The sequence below is a fragment of the Anomaloglossus baeobatrachus genome, chromosome 6 (assembly GCF_048569485.1).
Source record: "Anomaloglossus baeobatrachus isolate aAnoBae1 chromosome 6, aAnoBae1.hap1, whole genome shotgun sequence".
Taxonomy (NCBI): Eukaryota; Metazoa; Chordata; class Amphibia; order Anura; family Aromobatidae; genus Anomaloglossus; species Anomaloglossus baeobatrachus.
Window position 1 is genome coordinate 437,199,154 of NC_134358.1, and position 20,010 is coordinate 437,219,163.

At 49.5% G+C, this 20,010-nt stretch overlaps 1 protein-coding gene across 5 annotated transcripts in view; it reads left to right on the forward strand.

The window, feature by feature from the left end:
• The window catches only part of ENTPD3 (ectonucleoside triphosphate diphosphohydrolase 3), a 96,223-nt gene that overhangs the window by 34,262 nt on the left and 41,951 nt on the right, over nucleotides 1-20,010 (forward strand). For all 5 annotated transcript variants that reach the window (XR_012724355.1, XM_075315223.1, XM_075315225.1 and 2 more), the window contains exons 4-5: nucleotides 3,077-3,227; nucleotides 3,620-3,779. Coding sequence is in view for 4 of the 5 variants with exons in the window: in XM_075315223.1 (XP_075171338.1) it covers nucleotides 3,077-3,227; nucleotides 3,620-3,779 (311 nt within the window). In the remaining variant the exon portion in view is untranslated. The remainder of the gene's footprint in view (nucleotides 1-3,076; nucleotides 3,228-3,619; nucleotides 3,780-20,010) is intronic.

Consider the following 20,010-nt stretch of genomic DNA (forward strand, 5'->3'; position numbering starts at 1 on the left):
TTCACTTTTTTTTTAATCTTTTACTTATCCATGTGAAAACCGCTTTAAGCTCTATTCACATCTCATTCAAGACGTGTATAAAACTGTATCTGTATCCGTATTCAAGCAAATACATCTGCTGTCTCCCACTGTAATTTATGGGGGTCGCATTTGAAAGGTTAGTCTTTTGAACACATTTGGGAAACTAAAGGGCACTTTACACGCAACGACATCGCTAACGAGAGGTCGTTGGGGTCACGGAATTTGTGACGCACATCCGGCCTCGTTAGTAACGTCATTGCGTGTGAAACGTACGAACGACCGCTAACGATCAAAAATACTCACCTAATCGTTGATTGTTGACACGTCGTTCTAATCTCAAATATCGTTGCTGCTTTTGAACGCAGTTTGTTTGTCGTTCCTGCGGCAGCACACAGCGCTATGTGTGACACCACAGGAACGAGGAACAACATCGTACCTGTGGCCGCCGGCAATGAGGAAAGAAGGAGGTGGGCGGGATGTTCCAGCCGCTCATCTCCGTCCCTCCGCTTCTATTGGGCGGCCGCTTAGTGACGCCGCTGTAACGCCAAATGAACCTCCCCCTTAAAGGAGAGATTGTTCAGCAGCCACAGCGACGTCGGTGAACAGGTAATTGCGTGTGACGCTGCCGTAGTTATATTGTTCGCTACGGCAGCGATCACCCCGTGACGCGCCACCGACGTGGGCGGGTGCTATCGCTCGCAACATTGCTAGCGATGTCGCAGCATGTAAAGCCCGCTTAAGGGCTCGTGCACACGTTGCGTAATTGCATACATTTATGCTGCGTTTAGCACTGCAGCGTAAATGCATGCGTCATGCGTCCCCAGCACAATCTATGTAGATTGTGCATAATCCATCTGCTCGTTGCTTTTTTGAACGCAGCGATTTGGGTGCTAAAATTTTGACCCAAATCCGTGCATTCAAAAAAGCAGAATGTCAATTATTCCGTGCGCTTTGGATGCAGCTCCCACTCGGTCTATGGTGGGGGCAGCATCTCGAGCGCATGAAATCGGCATCTATTCTGCTGCAATACTGCATCCATTACGCAGTGTTTCTGCAGAGATTTGAAGCACACATGTGCTGTCAAATCGCTGCAGAAATTCAGCATTTACATGCGAACAAGCCCTAAAGCATACCAGCCAAATATCTGTCAAAAGGGTGTTCTGTTACATATATTTGACTATGCGGATGTCTATGGGGTTAACAGCCTACACAGCATCTGCCAAATGCTCATCACAGACATTTTGAAAACACAGGATAAAAAGCTAAAGCATTGTATGAACTATATTTTTTACCAATTACAACCATATACTCACACATACCGTTTTTCAGTCTATTCTTATTTTCTGTACATGATTATTAAAACAACCACCTTGCTCAGGTAGGAAATGAGCTTATATCTTCCCAAGAGCTGCTGCCTTCAGTCACAGGGGCGGAGCAGTTAGTGATTACAGTCATCACCCACTATGCTGTGAGCGGCGACTGTAATCACTCAACACTTTGACTGACAGCTCGACTTGTAATGTAGCTGTACAGAGCGAGCTGTCAATCAAAATGCTGGAGAATGATTGTAGCGCTGCTGACAGCATAGTGGGTGATGACTGTAATTAACTCTATATCTGCTGGTAAACAGTGTTTTTGCAAACAGGATCCCTTTAAGCTGCAATTAACAACATTTAGATGTAAGCTTTAGGCCATGATTACACAAGTGTATAAATCGGACGACTGCTATTAGTTTTTTGTCAGACAGCACTCAGACCAATGTTATTTGATGGGCTAGAGCTGATGATGGATTCCACTACTCACCCATTGAAGTCTATGAGTGCATGGAAAACATCAGACTGCACATGGATGATCTCTGAGTGCAGTCCAGTTTACCTGGACTCACACAATGGAGAAGATGGAGAAGTTTTGTTCTCCATCTTCTCCTCACAGTGTGCTCTGATTCCCTCATCCTAGAGAATCAGATCACACTATGCTAATACGAGGATCAAACTCGGATAAGAGTGTCACTATAATAATTGGCCCGATTCTTTCTGATGAGGGAATCTACGGTCATGTGACCATAGCCTTACAGTAGTTAGTTCATTTGTTCACATGCTATTTTTCTAATGTGAACAGGTGCAAAATGAATATAAAACATAGTAACAAAAAGGAGACAGTTGCTCACTGCAGTGCTAAGATATGTGGAACAATGAATATGGGAATATATACATGCATTACTGCTATGGAAAAAAACATGTAAAAATTGAGATACTTAGCACACAAAATTGGTCAGATTTTATGTGAGCCCAACAGCCAGCGGCAAGGTGACTTCATTTTTCTTGAGTCCCTAACAAACTAATGCCTCTGGGTTAAAAAGAACCATCCCATCTGGCCAATTGTGTGTGCTAAGTATCTCAAGTTTTACATGTTGTTTTTTTCATAGCAGTAATGCATGTCTAAATTCCCATATTCATTGTTCCACATATCTTAGCACTGCAGTGTGCAACTGTCTCCTTTTTGTTACTGTTTCATGTTCAGTTTGCACCTGTTCACATTAGAAAGATTGGATGTGTCATCAGTCTTTTTCTTAGATTACAGGGTTATGCCTTCTGATTGAGCGCTCCTGCTCTTCAGCCTCAGGCGATTTTAATTCTCCATTTGCAGGTTCCTGTCCACCCATAAATTGTAGGTTTTTTAACCCAAACAGAGGCATTAGTTTGATAGGGACCCAACAAAAATGAGGTTGCCTTGCCGCTGACTGTTGGGCTCACATAAAATCTGGCCAATTTTGTGGGCCAAGTATCTCAATTCTTACATGTTTTTTCATAGCAGTAATGCATGTCTATATTCCCATATTCATTGTTCCACATATCTTAGCATGGTAGTCATATACAGTTTGAGGTTTTCAAGGACCACTGTGCAGGGAGGGCAAGAAGCTAAGCTGTAAAAAACCTTATGCCTACTTTACTGAAAATCCTATTAATAATTATCATAATTAGAAGGTCATATAATTACAAAGGTAAATCTGCATTTAAATGAAGAATGTTCCAAATAGTTTGATTTGTTATTTAAGGACTTGGGATTTCCAGCTATGCTAGCGAGCCTGAAAAGGCTGCCAAGAACATTGACAACTGTATGAAGAAAGTCATAAGTGTCATTCCATTTAATCAGCAGAACAGTACCCCTGTATATTTGGGAGCCACAGCAGGAATGAGACTTCTCAGGTGAGTAATTTATTAGGAATATGTCAGTTCTATATCATTATATCATACAGTCATGGCAAGACACTTTCATGCCGATGAGCACCATTAAAATTCTATCCCTTGAAGGGAATCTTGGGGGCCATTGTTGGAGTTCTGTGATTACATGGAACGCGTACAAAACATGGATGTAAATATGCCCATGGAGTTGTATACAGAAATTGTGAGTGCCCTGCCTTCTCCTTACACATTAAACTGTAAAATCCCTTTAAAGAGCATTTCCTGTAACACTGTGTACTATAAATGAAAACATTAGGGGGCACAAGTGTATATAGGGCTGATATTAAAGATCCACTTTCCATGTTCTCAGCGTTTTTTTGTGTTGTTTTTTTTTGTATTTCCTATAAACTACTTAGGTTGAAAAATGAAAGCGCTGCTCAAGGAGTCCTTTTCAGTATTGAGAACTACTTCCAAACCCAGCCATTTTCTTTTCGAGGAGCTCACATCATTACAGGTCAGGAAGAAGGGGTGTACGGATGGATTACAGTCAACTATTTAATGGGAAATTTCTTAGAGGTGTGTGAAAAAAATGCATGCTTTCTATTCCCACCTTTAACCCTGGCAGGTCACAAAACCCATATTCATATGTCCCGTGTATGAAGGTCTGCATGATTAAGGAGACACCAATATCCGAAATGTAGTTTAACACTAGAACTACTGAGGTAGTCATTTTGAATACTTTGCACCATGTATTTCTATATAGGTGTCACGAGTCCAGTAGTTCTAGTGTTAAAGGGAACCGATCACCAGGATTTTCCCTTATAACCTGCGATCACCACCAGTCTGCCCTTATATACAGCATTCTAGAACACTGTATATAAGTACCCAGGCCTAAAAAACACCTTTATTTTACTCACCTGGGGGGCGGGTGGGTCCAATGGGTGTCGCTGGTCTCGGTCCGGCACTTCCTCTATCCTGTTCAGTCACCGTCCTCCTTTCCAGCTGAACGTGGATGACTTGTCCTACGTCATCCACACGGAGGCCTCCATTGGACTCCTGCGCAAGTGCACTTTGATTTCCCTTGCGTATGTACACTAATATAGGGAAAAGTCTTTTCTGGGGACATTTACAGTCAAGCTTGACCCATAACTATTCAAACTTTGATGGTTTATTCAGAAAAGAATTGACAGCTTGCCTGGGTCCTCCTCCACAAATGTTTGCTGATATCCTGTATTCAGAAGGGACAGTGTTGTGGCTGACATCAATGCTGTGTGGCGCGCTCAGCTCCATGTACCACCAGCCAGATGCTACTCTGTGGCTTTTGCAAAGGCCAGAGCCATGTACAGGGGTGAAAGTGTGGCTAGTGTAATGACTGTCTGTGGAAGCCGTATTTAGAGTTGCCATACTCCACAAATTGTCCCCATAACAAAAAGAAAAGAAAAAAAAGGATGACTAATATTGCCTTTTTTCACTGCTTTCCAGCTGCTACAAAAAGTGACAGGAGATTACTTTTTGACACTAATTACTGTGTGCGTCTGCATCGTATAGCTGGTATAGGGGGATCATTAAAATGATGACCTCATTTTCTTGTAATAGGCTTGTACATTCAGACAAATTTCATTAAACATTCCTGAAGCTACAAGTCACACTACTTAAGGCAAATCCTATTAGTATGATTTTCTTGTCAGCTTTGCTACAATTTCTTTCAAGAGCTTGTCGACCTGAATATCATTTACAATTTACTTATAGATACTTAATAACTTGCTGAGTAACAGGACATAATTTTCCATCATCTATGGCTGCTTTCACATATCTGTTTTTTGCTGTGCGGCACAATCCGGCTCTTTGCAGAAAAAACGCAACCGTTTTTTTTTTTGTCGCCGGTTGCATTTTTTCCACATAGACTTTCATTAGTGCAGGATTGGGTGCATGGCCTTCCGTTCGGTCCGGTTTTTGCCGAATGCGGCATATTTAGCCCATGCGGCGGCCGGATGGAACGTTGCCTGGCACATTTTTTTGTCCGACAAAAAAAAAACGCATCGCGCCGCATCCGGCCGATGCGGTGCTTTTTCCAATGCATGCCTATGGACGCCGGATGTGGCGAGATGTGGCAAAAAACGCATCCGGCCGCCGCATGCGGTTTTTTGCACTGCGCATGCTCAGTAGCCAGCCGCAACCAGCAAAAAACGGGCGGCCGCATGTAAAATCTACACACACTGATTTCACTCACCGATCACGGGCGCCTCGCTGCACGGCTGTCACACTGACTCACTCACTCACACTGACTCACTCTCTCTCACTCACACTGACTCACTCACTCACTCTCACCTACTCACCGATCACCGTCGCGGCGCTGCACGGCTGTCACAAAGCTACGGCGGCTTCTCCTGATTTGAAAAAGCCGTCCGCCCATTATTCAATCTCGTATTCCCTGCTTTCCCCGCCCACCGGCGCCTATGATTGGTTGCAGTCAGACTTGCCAACGCGCTGAGTGACAGCTGTCTCACTGCAACCAATCACAGCTGCCGGTGGGCGGGTCTATATCTTGCAGTAAAATAATTAAATAAATAAATAATTTTAAAAAAACGGCATGCGGTCCCCCCCAATTTTGATACCAGCCAGGGTAAAGCCACACCGCTGAAGGCTGGTATTCTCAGGATGGGGAGCTCCACATTATGGGGAGCCCCCCAGCCTAGCAATATCAGCCAGCAGCCGCCCAGAATTGCCACATCCATTAGATGTGACAGTTCTGGGACTCTACCCGGCTCTTCCCGATTTGCCCTGGTGCTTTGGTAATCAGGATAATAAGGAGCTAATGGCAGCAACCCATAGCTGCCACTAAGTCCTAGATTAATCATTGCAGGCGTCTGAGACACCCCCAATGATTAACCTGTAAGTGAAAGTAAATAAAACACATACACCAGAAAAAATACTTTATTTGGAATAAAAGATAAAAAAACACCCTCTTTCACCATTTTATTAAAATCCCCAAATACCCCTCCAGGTCCGACGTAATCCACGGAGGTCCCGCAACGATTTCAGCCCTGCTACATGAAGCTGACAGGAGCGGCAGTAAAACACCGCCGCTCCTCGGAGCTCCACGCAGCAACTGAAGGGAGTCGCGCTGTCAGCGGTGACGTCACTGAGGTAGTGCCGGGGTGTGCGGTGATAATTATGAGTGCGGGAGTGCCGGTGTATGTGCAATGATGATGCGAGCGGGAGTGCCGGGGTGTGTGCGGTGATGATGATGCGTGCGGTAGTGTCGGGGTGTGTGCAGTGATGATGATGCATGCGGTAGTGCCGGGGTGTGTGCGGTGATGATGATGCGTGCGGGAGTGCCTGCATGTGCCGTGATGATGCGTGCGGGAGTGCCGGGGTGTGCGGTGATGGTGCGTGCGGGAGTGCCTGCATGTGCGGTGATGATGGGGTCTCTCCCTCTCTCTCAAATTTAAAAAAAAAAAAACAGATCCGGTTTTTTACCGGATCCGTCCCATCAGTTTTTACACACTCTGAGACGGATCCGTTGCATCAGGCAAAAACCGGATTGTGCCTGATTGCAAGAAACTGATGTGTGAAAGCATCCTAAGGCTAATTTCACACATCAGTTTTTGGCATCAGGCACAATCTGGCGTGTTCCTGATGCAACGGATCCGGCGCAGAATATGCAAAAACTGATGTGCCTGATCCTTTTTTTTGACGGTTCCAATATACCTGATCCGTCAAAAAACGGATCCGGCGCATCCGTTTTTGCATCCTTTTCGTCCGTTTTTTTTTTTTCTTGCTGGATCCGTTTTTTTTCAATACATTGGAGCATTCTCAGTTTACAAAAATGGATCCGGCGGCCGCATCCGTTTTTTACCGCATTATGCCGGATCCGGCGTCCATAGGCTTCCATTGTAAAACACGCCGTATCGCGTCGGATCTGGCGCAATGCGTTTTTTTTGCCGGACAAAAAAAGTTACAAGACACGTTCCCTCTGGCCGCCGCTTTAGGCAATTATGACGGATCAGGCAAAAGCCGGATGCAACGCAAGGCCATCAGGCACAATCCGGCGCTAATACAAATCAATGGAGATAAAAAAGATCTGGCGCCGGATCCGTTTTACCCGTTTTTTTTCCGGATTGTGCCTGATGGAAAAAAACTGATGTGTGAAATTAGCCTAAGTTGTCCTTTTAGCTAATTAAGCTCACCAAATTTGGCTGAATCTGCCCATTATAGGAGCATCTGTGGATGATCATATTTGTTTGTGCTCCCACAACTCTATATAAATAGTAGATGTTAGAGAAAGGTGGAAAAGGATATGTTGGAGAATTCATCTATGGGTGTAGTGACGATTTTGTGTTTGGAAAACACCTATGGAGTCATGTTGCAGAATTAAAAATTGCAAATAAACCCTTGTTGTACCCAGTATATTCTAGTGCCCGTACATTGAGTCCAGCACGTGCTTCTTGAGAAACACACCCTGTTATTCAAGCGGGTTTCACAACAACAATGCCAAACAAGTGGATATAAACTGTGGTCTAGGCACACTGTAGGCCTTAGGAGGGAGGTTGTATTTGGATTGGGAATGCAGATTTTGGGGGATTTCTTTTTGGGGGAGTCATTGCATTTGTCTAGAGCTTTGGTGCTACCAGTAACGTGGAAGCTCCCTATATTTCCGTTAACAGATGACGGACTTGAATGGGGACTTTTTGTTGTGGTTAAGTGGTTGAGTGCTATTCATGGTAATTTGGGATATAGAACATATTGGATCAGTTCACATTTATCCTGTGCTCTATGCTGAGCGCTTACATTAGGATTTCCGTCTACATCTCCGGACTCTGTTTGGCCTTTGTTCAGTGATGTCCATCTTTTTCAAAGGTGCACAAAACTGTTGTTGACTGCATTTTTGTGCAAGTCTAAAAAGATGGACACCGCTGGACCACAGGATAGACGAGAGTTCAAAAAGACTCACTCTGCCTCATTACAGTGAATTTTCAGTTGGAAATTTTGTATGAATCATGTTTGTCAGAGATTTTCATGGAAACCTTGATATAAGCACTCAAAGTAGAGCACAGAATAAATGTGAGCAGAGCCTGATTGCAATCTTTGGGAGGCAGAATGGACAAATCAACAGCAGGTCAAGAATTGGCTTTATTACTGTTTTTTGAGCTGTTCACTTTGTAGTACAAGTGATTAGTCGTAGAGATGAGACTGTCATAGAGGGTGGGTGGGGGAAGCAGTGAATATTCATAAGGTTTAATGAGCGGACCCAAAAGCAGTGTGACAGCTGCGGAGAAACTTGGTAAGAATAATTGTCCTGCTGTAATCCCCATTTTGCATGCTTTTTCCATTTTTTTTTTTTTTATTTATTTTTATCCGGCAACCAAACCAGAACAGTAACACGGACTTCCCTGAGAATTTTACATTTTGGGTTCACCTATCACTAATGAGGCGGCTTTAAAGGCCCATTTACACGCTACAATATCGCTAGCGATATCGCTAGTGAGCGTATCGGCCCCCGTCGTTTGTGTGTCAAAGACAAATCGCTGCCCGTGGCACACAATATCTCTAACACCCGTCACACATACTTACCTTCCTAGCGACGTCGCTGTGGGCGGCGAACAACCTCTTTGTTAAGGGGGAGGTTTGTGCGCCGTCACAGCGACGTCACACAGCGGCGACCAATAAAAGCGAAGGGGCGGAGACCAGCCGCATTAACAACATGCCCACCTCGTTGCCGGAGGACGCAGGTAAGCTGTTGTTCGTCGTTCCCGGGGTGTCACACGTTGCGATGTGTGCTGCCTCAGGAACGACGAACAACCTATGTATACAACGACCAACGAGATTTTGAAAATGAACGACGTGTCAACGATCAATGGTTAGGTGAGTATTTTTGATCGTTAACACTCGCTCGGAGCTGTTACACACAGCGACGTCAATAACGACGCTGGATGTGCGTCACGAAATCCGTGACCCCGACGACATATCGTTAGCGATATCGTTGTGTGTAAATGAGCCTTAAGTCTCAGGTCAGTACGATTACAGCTAGTTTTTTTTTAGGTTTGGCTAATATGACACTAAAAATGCTTTTTTATTTTTCTGCAACAGTCATGGGAGGACTTGTTTTTTGCGTGATGAGTTGGAGTTTTTATTGGTACCATTTTGGGGCCACATAATGTTTTTTGATTGCTTTCTATTCTGCTTTTTGTGAGCCAGAATCAAGAAGAAACAGCAATTCTGGAATTTATAGAAACAAATAATATTTTTTGCATTGCTGTATTCTGAGAGCGATAGCTTTTATATTTCTCCTTTGATGGAGCTTTAGCCTGTATTGAGGCTTGTGTTTTGTGGGACAACATGATGTTTTCAGCTATACCATTTTTATTTACTTGCAGCTTATTGATCACATTTTATTCCACTTTTTTTGTCGATATCATAAAAAAGCATAGTTTTGCTGTCTTTTTCTATGTATTTTTTTTTTACGGTGTTAACTGAAGAGCTTAAATAGTGTTACAGTTTTATAGATCGGATTTTTATGGATGTGGCAATACCATAGATGTGTACTTTTTTTTACACAAATATATATTTTTTTACTCCTTTATTTTGTGATTATTTTTTTTTACAAATCTTATATATAAATAATATATTTTTAAAATTATTTTTCACTTTTTAAACTGTTTTACTTAGTCCCTCTCTACGACATTAACTTTTTTTACACTGATTGCTGGTCGTATCCACTGCATTGCAATAGATTATACCTGTTCACTTTACACTGAAAGAAAAATCTGAGACTATGCTCCTGGTATGGTCTCAGAGGCTTGCTACAGCTGGGCATCCTGCAGGTTGTCATGACGTCATCATGCCAACCTCAGGTCACTATGGCAATGATCGGGCTGTAAGAGTCGGGGCTCGGCTGTCATATAAGACGAGCTCCTTGCAGCAATCACATGGGCACAGCTCCTGTGTGCACGATCGCCATGACGTTCCTCATAGGTCACCGGTACATCTTATGTCGGGAAGTGGTTAAAAAATTTATTCTTTCACTGTTGTCACCCTCACCTCCATTTCCTCCTGTTTATGTTGATGGAGGTTTAGAGTACAAGATTTAGAGGATCATTGATTCTTGGAAGGTCCAGAATTCCCTCCAGTATGGTTCAATAGAAGGGATATGGACCCGAGGTGAGATCCTGGGCTCTGGCTCTTTCTGTAAATGCCAATCATTTGATTAGGACTTTCTATCAGAGATTTCATGGAAAACCTGCAGTCCGGAGGCACCCCTTAAAAGAGGGTTACTGTCACAATTCCTCCCCTCAGTGATCAGGGCATGCTGAGTGTTTTGAGTGTCAGCTCATTCATCCAATCTCATACTAGGAGGTGCTGGGTTTTCCAGGTGTTCAATGTTCCCAGTAATTGTCCAACTATTTAGCTGAGCAGTTTATCCCATAGCACTGCCAGCCTTAGCATTCTGTTCAGTGGTGCTTTGGCCTCAGTTATCTGTGCTCTGTGGACTGGTTTTTTGCTACCAGACGTCTGAAAACATTTGACTATCCTTTTGCCTCATCCTTTTTCTCTGATTTGCTACCCTCCAGGGATTCTGACTCCGTGATTTGACTACTTCCCTATCTATCCTTTAACATTGACGTGCTCCCCTGCTACCTTACCCCATAACGTTTGACTATCCTGCCTCATAACTTGTCCGTTTAGTGACTAGCGTCACACTCTGGGTGGAGTTTTCTACACCGACCACTCTGGTTGGATGTTCTTACACAATTATTGTCATTATCTTTTGGTTCTTTAACAAAATTTGTCTTTCGTGGTTTCATTTAAGGCCCCGTCACACACAGAGATCAATCTTTGGCAGATCTGTGGTTGCAGTGAAATCATGGACCTATTGTTCCATTTGTACACGGCCACAAACCTGGCACTGATTCTCCACAATTTCACTGCAACCACAGATCTGCCGCAGATTTATCTCTGCGTGTGACAGGGCCTTAAGGAACAATAAATGCTGACGTTTATATCGCGGGCGGAGGAGGGGACGCTGCGCTCTCCCACTGCTCGGGTCCGGCTGCTGCTGCTGCTCGGTGGTGGCTCGAGCGGTGGGCCGGATCCCGGGGACTCGAGCGGCGTTCCTCGCCCGTGAGTGAAAAGGGTGGGGATTGATTGTGGGGATTTGATATTGTCCGTGACGCCACCCACGGTTGTGGTGATATTGGTGACACCACCGCTGCTCTGGACGGGGATCCCGGGAGCGATGACTGGGAGCAGCCTGGATGTTAGTTCTCCCCTCCGTGGGTAGGGGTTGGTTGTCCCGGGGCCCAGTGATGGGGTAGGGATGGATGGCAGGCGGGTTACGGGGCCTGGTGAGGTGCAGGGTCGCGGGGGCAGCGCTGTGCCGCACGGCACGGTGGTACTCACTCAGCCAATGATGAGGACACAGTTCTCGGTAAAACACACGGCTGGATGGACGGGTCCCACAGACGGCTGCGGTGTGGTTTCTCCCGGCAGGTTGATGGTGACTGCCTTTCGCTGCACCTACGTACGGTAAATGGTTCCAATGGGTTCCCACCGGTAACCCGCTCCCCAGCTTGGATATGGGCCGGAGGAGCCCCTTTTGCCTGCAGGCTCTGGCCCTGGGAACGGTAGCCTTGGCGGTGGCTGTGTTTCCCTCTCACGGTTGGACGGTTGCCTTCTGTCAGGACTTGGCTGCTGGGAAACCCAGGAGGTTCCCTTCGCTGACGGATTTGGCAAATTCACGGCGACTCCTAGCCTTGCCGGGGGCCGTAAGTCCCTGCCAGATGGTGCTGACTTCTCTTTGTGTACCGGTCCGGTATCGCCGGGCCACCGCCCGTCCATGGTCCTTACGGTAGACTCCGATAGGCCACTCCTGCAGACGGTCACCACCGTCTGCCAACCTTGCTGATCCGTCCGGGCCACACACCCGGACCAACTTCAGTCTGCTCCTCTACCACTTTCCTTCCTCTCACTTTCCACTCTCAAACTGATCTGTCTGCTTTTCCCGCCTCCAGGACTGTGAACGCCTCGGTGGGCGGGGCCAACCGCCTGGCCCACCCCCCTGGTGTGAACATCAGCCCCTGGAGGAAGGCAACAAGGGTTTGTGTCTGACTTCGGTGTGCCTGACCGGGAGTGTGGGGTGTGTTGGTGTTGTTCTCTGTGGCCCCTGGCTTGTCCAGGGCGCCACATTCCCCCTTAGTAAAATGCAGACCGTCCGCGGGCTGCCCGTCCATCACCGGTTTTATTTTCACAACTGAAAAGATAACGGTAAAACCGTGATTACAAGTAAAATAACATCTTCCCACATCGGGAGGTACTCTTACTTAAAACGTTGCGTAACAGTACGGCTTCCGCTCTCTCCCACCCAAGCAACCTGGCCCTGATGCTGCCCCTAAGCAAACAGGCAGCACCCCTTGACCCCAGTCCAGCACAAGTTGCCCGAGCGGGTTCTGTCCTTTTCAGGGGACCCACGTCCATGGGGAGCCCCTGAAACCCCCAGAGGATCGCCACTGGTTCCGGTGGTGGCTGGGTCCCAGCCTGCTCCACTGCGGGCCCTTCCTCCAATCTGCCTCTCCGGAGGCGGTAACGGTGAAAGCCATAAAACAACATTATTTACATGCCACAAGTTTGTGGTTTCCCTGCTAGTTCTCGGGCCTGTTCGTAGTAGTTTCTACGCAGTTGGTAAAGGGGTCCCCACGGGGACAACAGTGCTTCGTAGCCAACGGGCTACCACAAACAAAACTGTAGGGTCCCAACGGAGACTTGTCGTAGGGTCCCAACGGGGACTGTCAGCTGGGTCCCAGGGGCCATCCACAACACCTGGCTCCGGTACAGCTTCCTCCTGCAGCTTTCCCACAGTCCACCATCGAACAGCACGAGCCCCCAACGCCACCCTCACACAGGGGTGACACTGTCCCACAGGACTCCATTTTCAGCTGCCGATGATGCGGGTACGACTGCTCCTCCAACCGGACTCCCTAGCCTTGAGGGCCATCTGGAATGTCAGTAGAGTCCCAATGGGGACCGACAGCAAGGTAACCGGGAACCGCTACCATGCTTTAACTTTTCTTTCTTAATCAGCAATCCCGCAGCGCAGCTGCCTTTGCTGCCGCTCCCGGTGCGGAGCACTTTCTGCTTGCTCCGATTCAGGCGGTGTGGGGGACGGGCCCAGCCGGAGTCCCCCTGTGCCGGCTGCGACCGGTACCTTTTGGTAATGAGGGACCCCGCTGTGACATGGCCTGCTCTGCCTCCTGGCAGCTGCATCCCCGCCGTGCCTCCGGTGCATCTTTGCTGACGGGCTCAGCCTTCGGCTTCTTCCATGGAAGCGGATCAGGGCGGTCACGAGCTTCTGCTGCAGGTCGGTCCGCCGGGGCGGATTGGCAGGGGCAGCAGCAGCCAACACGGGTAGCGGGGGAGGTAGCAGGGCGAGCGGGTATGGACCGGGTCCCTCGGCCGCGATGACCGACCCACTAGGGGTACAGGGGCGTGGGTCACTTACCCTCCCTTCCAAGACTCCCTCCACCTCGCGTCTCCGTATGGCCGCCACCACTTCCGCCATGTCGGCCTCCCACTCCTCCAGGAGGAGCTGCATGCGGACCTGCAGACGGCTGCTTAGCTGGACGGTCCGGACTTCCACCCACGCTGCGGTGCCAGGCGCGGGGACCACGGTGTTGTCGGTCGGACTCAGCATCCTTAGCAGCGGCCTCTTCCAGGAACCAGTAAATGGCCGCAGGGTCCTGGCATCCCTGCTTCCATAGCCGCGGGCTACATGCGGCCAGACGCCATCAGTCCCCCTTAGTCTCTTTCCGGCCCCTCCTCTACAGGGGCGGGGTTTTGGCCTTCGCGCCTCCACTACTCGAGGAGATGCTCGAGCGGGAATTCTTCACGCCCAAGATGGTGGCTTCACAAATTTTTCAGCCGGACACCTCCGGCGGTTACACAAGGCGCACTTCCACCAGTTGGTAGAACGGTAGGATCCTGTTCGTGACGCCAAGTTGTTGCGGGCGGAGGAGGGGACGCTGCGCTCTCCCACTGCTCGGGTCCGGCCGCTGCTGCTGCGGCTGCTGCTCGGTGGTGGCTCGAGCGGTGGGCCGGATCCCGGGGACTCGAGCGGCGTTCCTCGCCCGTGAGTGAAAAGGGTGGGGATTGATTGTGGGGATTTGATATTGTCCGTGACGCCACCCACGGTTCTGGTGATATTGGTGACACCACCGCTGCTCTGGACGGGGATCCCGGGAGCGATGACTGGGAGCAGCCTGGATGTTAGTTCTTCCTTTGTGGGTAGGGGTTGGTTGTCCCGGAGCCTGGTGATGGGGTAGGGATGGATGGCAGGCAGGTTACGGGGCCTGGTGAGGTGCAGGGTCGCGGGGGCAGCGCTGTGCCGCACGGCACGGTGGTACTCACTCAGCCGATGATGAGGACACAGTTCTCGGTAAAACACACGGCTGGATGGACGGGTCCCACAGACGGCTGCGGTGTTGTTTCTCCCGGCAGGTTGATGGTGACTGCCTTTCCCTGCACCTATGTACGGTAAATGGTTCCAATGGGTTCCCACCGGTAACCCACTCCCCAGCTTGGATATGGGCCGGAGGAGCCCCTTTTGCCCGCAGGCTCTGGCCCTGGGAACGGTAGCCTTGGCTGTGTTTCCCTCTCATGGTTGGACTGTTGCCTTCTGTCGGGAGTTGGCTGCTAGGAAACCCAGGAGGTTCCCTTCGTTGACAGATTTGGCAAATTCACGGCGACTCCTAGCCTTGCCGGGGTCCGTAAGCCCCTGCCAGATGGTGCTGACTTCTCTTTGTGTACCGGTCCGGTACCGCCAGGCCACCGCCGGTCAACGGTCCTTACGGTAGACTCCGATAGGCCACTCCTGCAGACGGTCACCACCGTCTTCCAACCTTGCTGATCCGTCCGGGCCACACACCCGGACCAACTTCAGTCTGCTCCTCTACCACTTTCCTTCCTCTCACTTTCCACTCTTAAACTGATCTGTCTGCTTTTCCCGCCTCCAGGACTGTGAACTCCTCGGTGGGGGGGGGGGGCAACCACCTGGCCCACCCCCCTGGTGTGAACATCAGCCCCTGGAGGAAGGCAACAAGGGCTTGTGTCTGACTTCGGTGTGCCTGACCGGGAGTGTGGGGTGTGTTGGTGTTGTTCTCTGTGGCCCCTGGCTTGTCCAGGGCGCCACATTTAGACCAGAATGGTCCAATGACATTCTGAATAAACTTTACCCTACACTATGCCCCATGTATAAAAGAACTGCATCTTACACCCCAGTATAGGATAATTCCCTGCTAATCTGGCCACACCTGGAGCTATTCATTCCAATGCAGGGAAACTTGACCAGGTACTGATCAGACATAATCAGAGGCAGAATAAACTTTGGCTTAGTGACTGACAAATTATGTCTTATCTGATTGGACTCTTTTCTTTGTTTCTCCATCTGACTCCAATCTTCATGACAATGTAAGGGGTGGACGGACCCCTTACAAGGAGGTGCAGTGTTTCCCCCTGAAGATACCCCCGCTGGGGTAGACAAAGCTGTTAATGTTTTATGTTGATATTTTATTGTATTTGCACTGTATAGCTGGGTTCCCCTAGTGGCCGGGTGGGACGGCTGTCCCCATAGAAACAGGGCAGGTGAAAGGAGGAGCCGGCAGCAGTAGGGAGGGAGAGTGTGTGGTAGGAGGAAAGTGTGGGTTGTTGAGGCAGTCGAGTCCGGGACAGGAGAGAAGGAACAGTGGGGGCAGGGTGTGGGAGCTAAGTGAGCAGCGTACGAAGAACAGAGAAAGAGAAAGTGTCCTCTATGGTGAAACAGGTTTGAGTGGGTCAGGTCTGTGGTAGCCGGAGTGGGAGCCCAGGTGAAGTAGAGTAGCCGGGCACATCCCCACGAGAGGAGACTATAAGAAGAGGTGTTTTCCCCCATCAGGAGTTGTGAAACGACGCTATCAGCTTACTGCCACTGTTGTGAAGATGTGTGCAATAAACGTGCCTTTTGATTCAACTGACCGTCGTCTGCAAAGTCTTTATACGTCTGACAGCGTTCTCTGCATCACCACACTCTGCCCCACCAAGCCATCTCCTGTCCCAATAGTGACGGCGGAGCCGGGGGTTAGCCTGATAGAAAATGGGGCCACGACTACAACCCCCGAGGCACCCCTGGCACCCCGTTACATGTGGCGTAGTTGGCAGGATCCGGATTATCTGCAGGGGGTCCCGATTCAAGAAGATGGAGACCAAGTGGTGCCTAAGGCGTTGGACCAGGCACGAGACGGCGGTAAGATGGCCGCCGTCTTCACGAGCACAGCGAGCGCGCGAAGAATTGGCGCCAAACGAAAGACCCTGAGTTGGCCGGCGAAGAAAAAGAAGTACAGAGTACGCCGCTCAAAGAGGGGAGGTGCCGGCCCCAAGATGTTGCTGAAGACATGTGAAGAGGGCGGCGTTACAGAGGAAAAAAGGTGTCGCCTGTGCTGGGTCGACGTGATGTGCGAGACTGGGGGTGGAGTGTATGCAAGAGCGGGAAAAGAAGGCCCGCCTCCACCTTCCCCAGCATCTCCACTGTCCCCGGCGCCATTACAGAAAGAGACGCCAACTCAGCAAACGACTAGGAACGAGATGGAGACTCAGATAAAGCAGCGAGCTGCAGCGCGAGCGCTGGTGGCAACCAGCCTGGGCAGAGGACGCCCGAGGCAGACCGCAGCCGAAGAAGTACTCACTGTTAAATTACCGGCGGTGCCAGGAGGTCCGGAGCGACCCGTGAAAGTAACGTGGGTCACTTCCTGGGATGCCGTGACCGGTGAAACCTCTACGGAAGTCCGGGCCACCTATAAAACAGTACTGCAGCCGGGGAGTGAGATACCGGGAACACCCCTTCAGAGTCCGGAGGTGGTTGCGCCCGTCCAGGCTTTACCTCCAGCCCCTACAGAAGTTCCCGCCTCGGGAGAGCAGCACGCCCCGGAGTTGGAAGAGGACGAATGGGGGTTCTTCTGGGAGCCAGTAAAACCGTTGCCCCTGATCCGACGACAGTCCCCACCGCCTGAAACTGATCCAGTGCAAGAGAGGTTGCTGGCCGAGACCGTGGCCCGTGAGATGATGGCCGGTCCCCTTAGCGACGAGTTTGATCAGCAATGCACCGTTGGCACTGTGGTCAAATTCAATCAAGCGGAGGGCTATGGATTCATAGAGGACGAAGAGACCGGAGATCATTTTTTTTTATAACCGGGTAAACCTGGACACTGAGGGCTTGCCCCAACGTCTGCAGACCTTGTACCCGGGAGAAAAAGTGAAATTCCGGAGAGAAGTGGGATGCCGGGGCCTATTTGCCGTAGGAGTGACCCGGATGCCCACTGCCCAAGAGGCCGCACTATGGCAACAAGAAATCGAATGGGAAGAGTGTCAGAGCCGGAGACGTACACAGCGGAGACCGGTGCTGGCCGAGACATGCCGGCCGAGAAACACGCTGGCGGTGGCGCCAGAAATCACTACCGGACTGTTAGCTGAGCCGGAAAAGGAGACGCCGGCGGTGTTAGCGATTCATCAAAGTATGGTGACACACCCGGTGGTCATCGTGGGAAGTCCACAGCCGTCCCGACCCGCTACTCCGTCACCTCCGCCGGGAGTCTAGGGGCCAAAGCCGGAGCCAGAAGGATCGGAGGTACCGGTTAACTACGAACCGTTCCGGAGGCTGCGCCGCTTGCCAGGTCAGTCACTCTCTGATTATGTGCGGGCCCAGCAGGCCGAATGGCTCCGAGCTTATCACCCCGTGTGAACCCCAGTGACCGGAGAAGGGGGACATACTTGTGTTAAGTACCGGTAGTGTTGAAGAACCGGTGAGGTTTTAAAGGTTGTAACCATGTTTAAGGTATTGAGCCCGGAAGGAGCCTGATGCTGAACTGGGCGAGGACTCCGTCTGTGATATTTCGGAAGACTTTATTGTTTGTGCTCCTGCCTTCAAAGACCGGGAGTGCTGTGAGAGACTCCGGGCGGAAGATCAACAAAGACCGGGAGTGCCTGCTATGGCCTCCGGGCAAAACTGCTACAAAGACCGGGAGCTCCCTTGGAGGGACTCCGGGCGCAAAACTGGTGCGCTCAGTGGTTGTTTTTTTTCTTATGAAGGTTTTAGAGTTTTATTAAAGTTTGCATGCTGCTAAGATTGTGTTTTACAGATACGAGCCTTGCCGGGAGGCTAAGGCAAAAAGAGGGGAGGAATGTAAGGGGTGGACGGACCCCTTACAAGGAGGTGCAGTGTTTCCCCCTGAAGATACCCCCGCTGGGGTAGACAAAGCTGTTAATGTTTTATGTTGATATTTTATTGTATTTGCACTGTATAGCTGGGTTCCCCTAGTGGCCGGGTGGGACGGCTGTCCCCATAGAAACAGGGCAGGAGAAAGGAGGAGCCGGCAGCAGTAGGGAGGGAGAGTGTGTGGTAGGAGGAAAGTGTGGGTTGTTGAGGCAGTCGAGTCCGGGACAGGAGAGAAGGAACAGTGGGGGTAGGGTGTGGGAGCTAAGTGAGCAGCGTACGAAGAACAGAGAAAGAGAAAGTGTCCTCTATGGTGAAACAGGTTTGAGTGGGTCAGGTCTGCGGTAGCCGGAGTGGGAGCCCAGGTGAAGTAGAGTAGCCGGGCACATCCCCACGAGAGGAGACTATAAGAAGAGGTGTTTTCCCCCATCAGGAGTTGTGAAACGACGCTGTCAGCTTACTGCCACTGTTGTGAAGATGTGTGCAATAAACGTGCCTTTTGATTCAACTGACCGTCGTCTGCAAAGTCTTTATACGTCTGACAGCGTTCTCTGCATCACCACACTCTGCCCCACCAAGCCATCTCCTGTCCCAATAGTGACGGTGGAGCCGGGGGTTAGCCTGATAGAAAATGGGGCCACGACTACAACCCCCGAGGCACCCCTGGAACCCCGTTACAACAACTTCTCCCAGAGCTGGACTCGGCTGAGTTTACCACCAAAATGTGTTTCCTGCATATTCACAGTCTGTACCCCCTTATTACATTGTGCCCCACGCACTCTGCTCCTTGATTTCACCATGTCCACTTTTTTTGTCACTACAGTACCCCCCACACTGCTTTCTGATAAAACTGTGTGCCACATTGTGCTCATTCTGTAAAAATAATGCCTTCCACATCCAGTAAGAGATTCTTACTGATGCTCCCAACTCCTCAACCAGAAAAGATTTGCCCTCTTTTGGCCGAGATCCTGCTGAATGACAAAAAAAGCAGCGTGATGATGTCCTCTTGTGTAAAAAAAAAATAAGACACATGGGGAACTGAGAAGGGCTCTCTTGAACCCTGCCGAGCTGAGAATATAATCAGTTGTTGCACTATAATTCTTTTGTATGAGACTCTAGACTAAAATACAGGATGGAACTCAACATTTTTTAACTAAAACTGCAGTTGTGTTAAAGTGAATGTATACTTTTAGTGTTAAGGCCACTTTACATGCAACGACATCGCTAACGAGAGGTCGTTGGGGTCACGGAATTCGTGACGCACATCCGGCCTCATTAGCGACGTTGTTGCGTGTGAAACGCAGGAACGACCGTTAACTATCAAAAATCCTCACCATATCGTTGACAAGTCGTTCTAATCTCAAACATTGTTGTTGCTGCAGGTACGATGTTGTTCGTCGTTCCTGCGGCAGCACACATCGCTATGTGTGACACCACAGGAACGAGGAACAACATCGTACCTGTGGCCGCCGCCAATGAGGAAGGAAGGAGATGTCCGGGATGTTACGGCCGCTCATCTCTGCCCCTACGCTTCTATTGGGCGGCCGCTTAGTGATGTCGCTGTGACGCCGAACG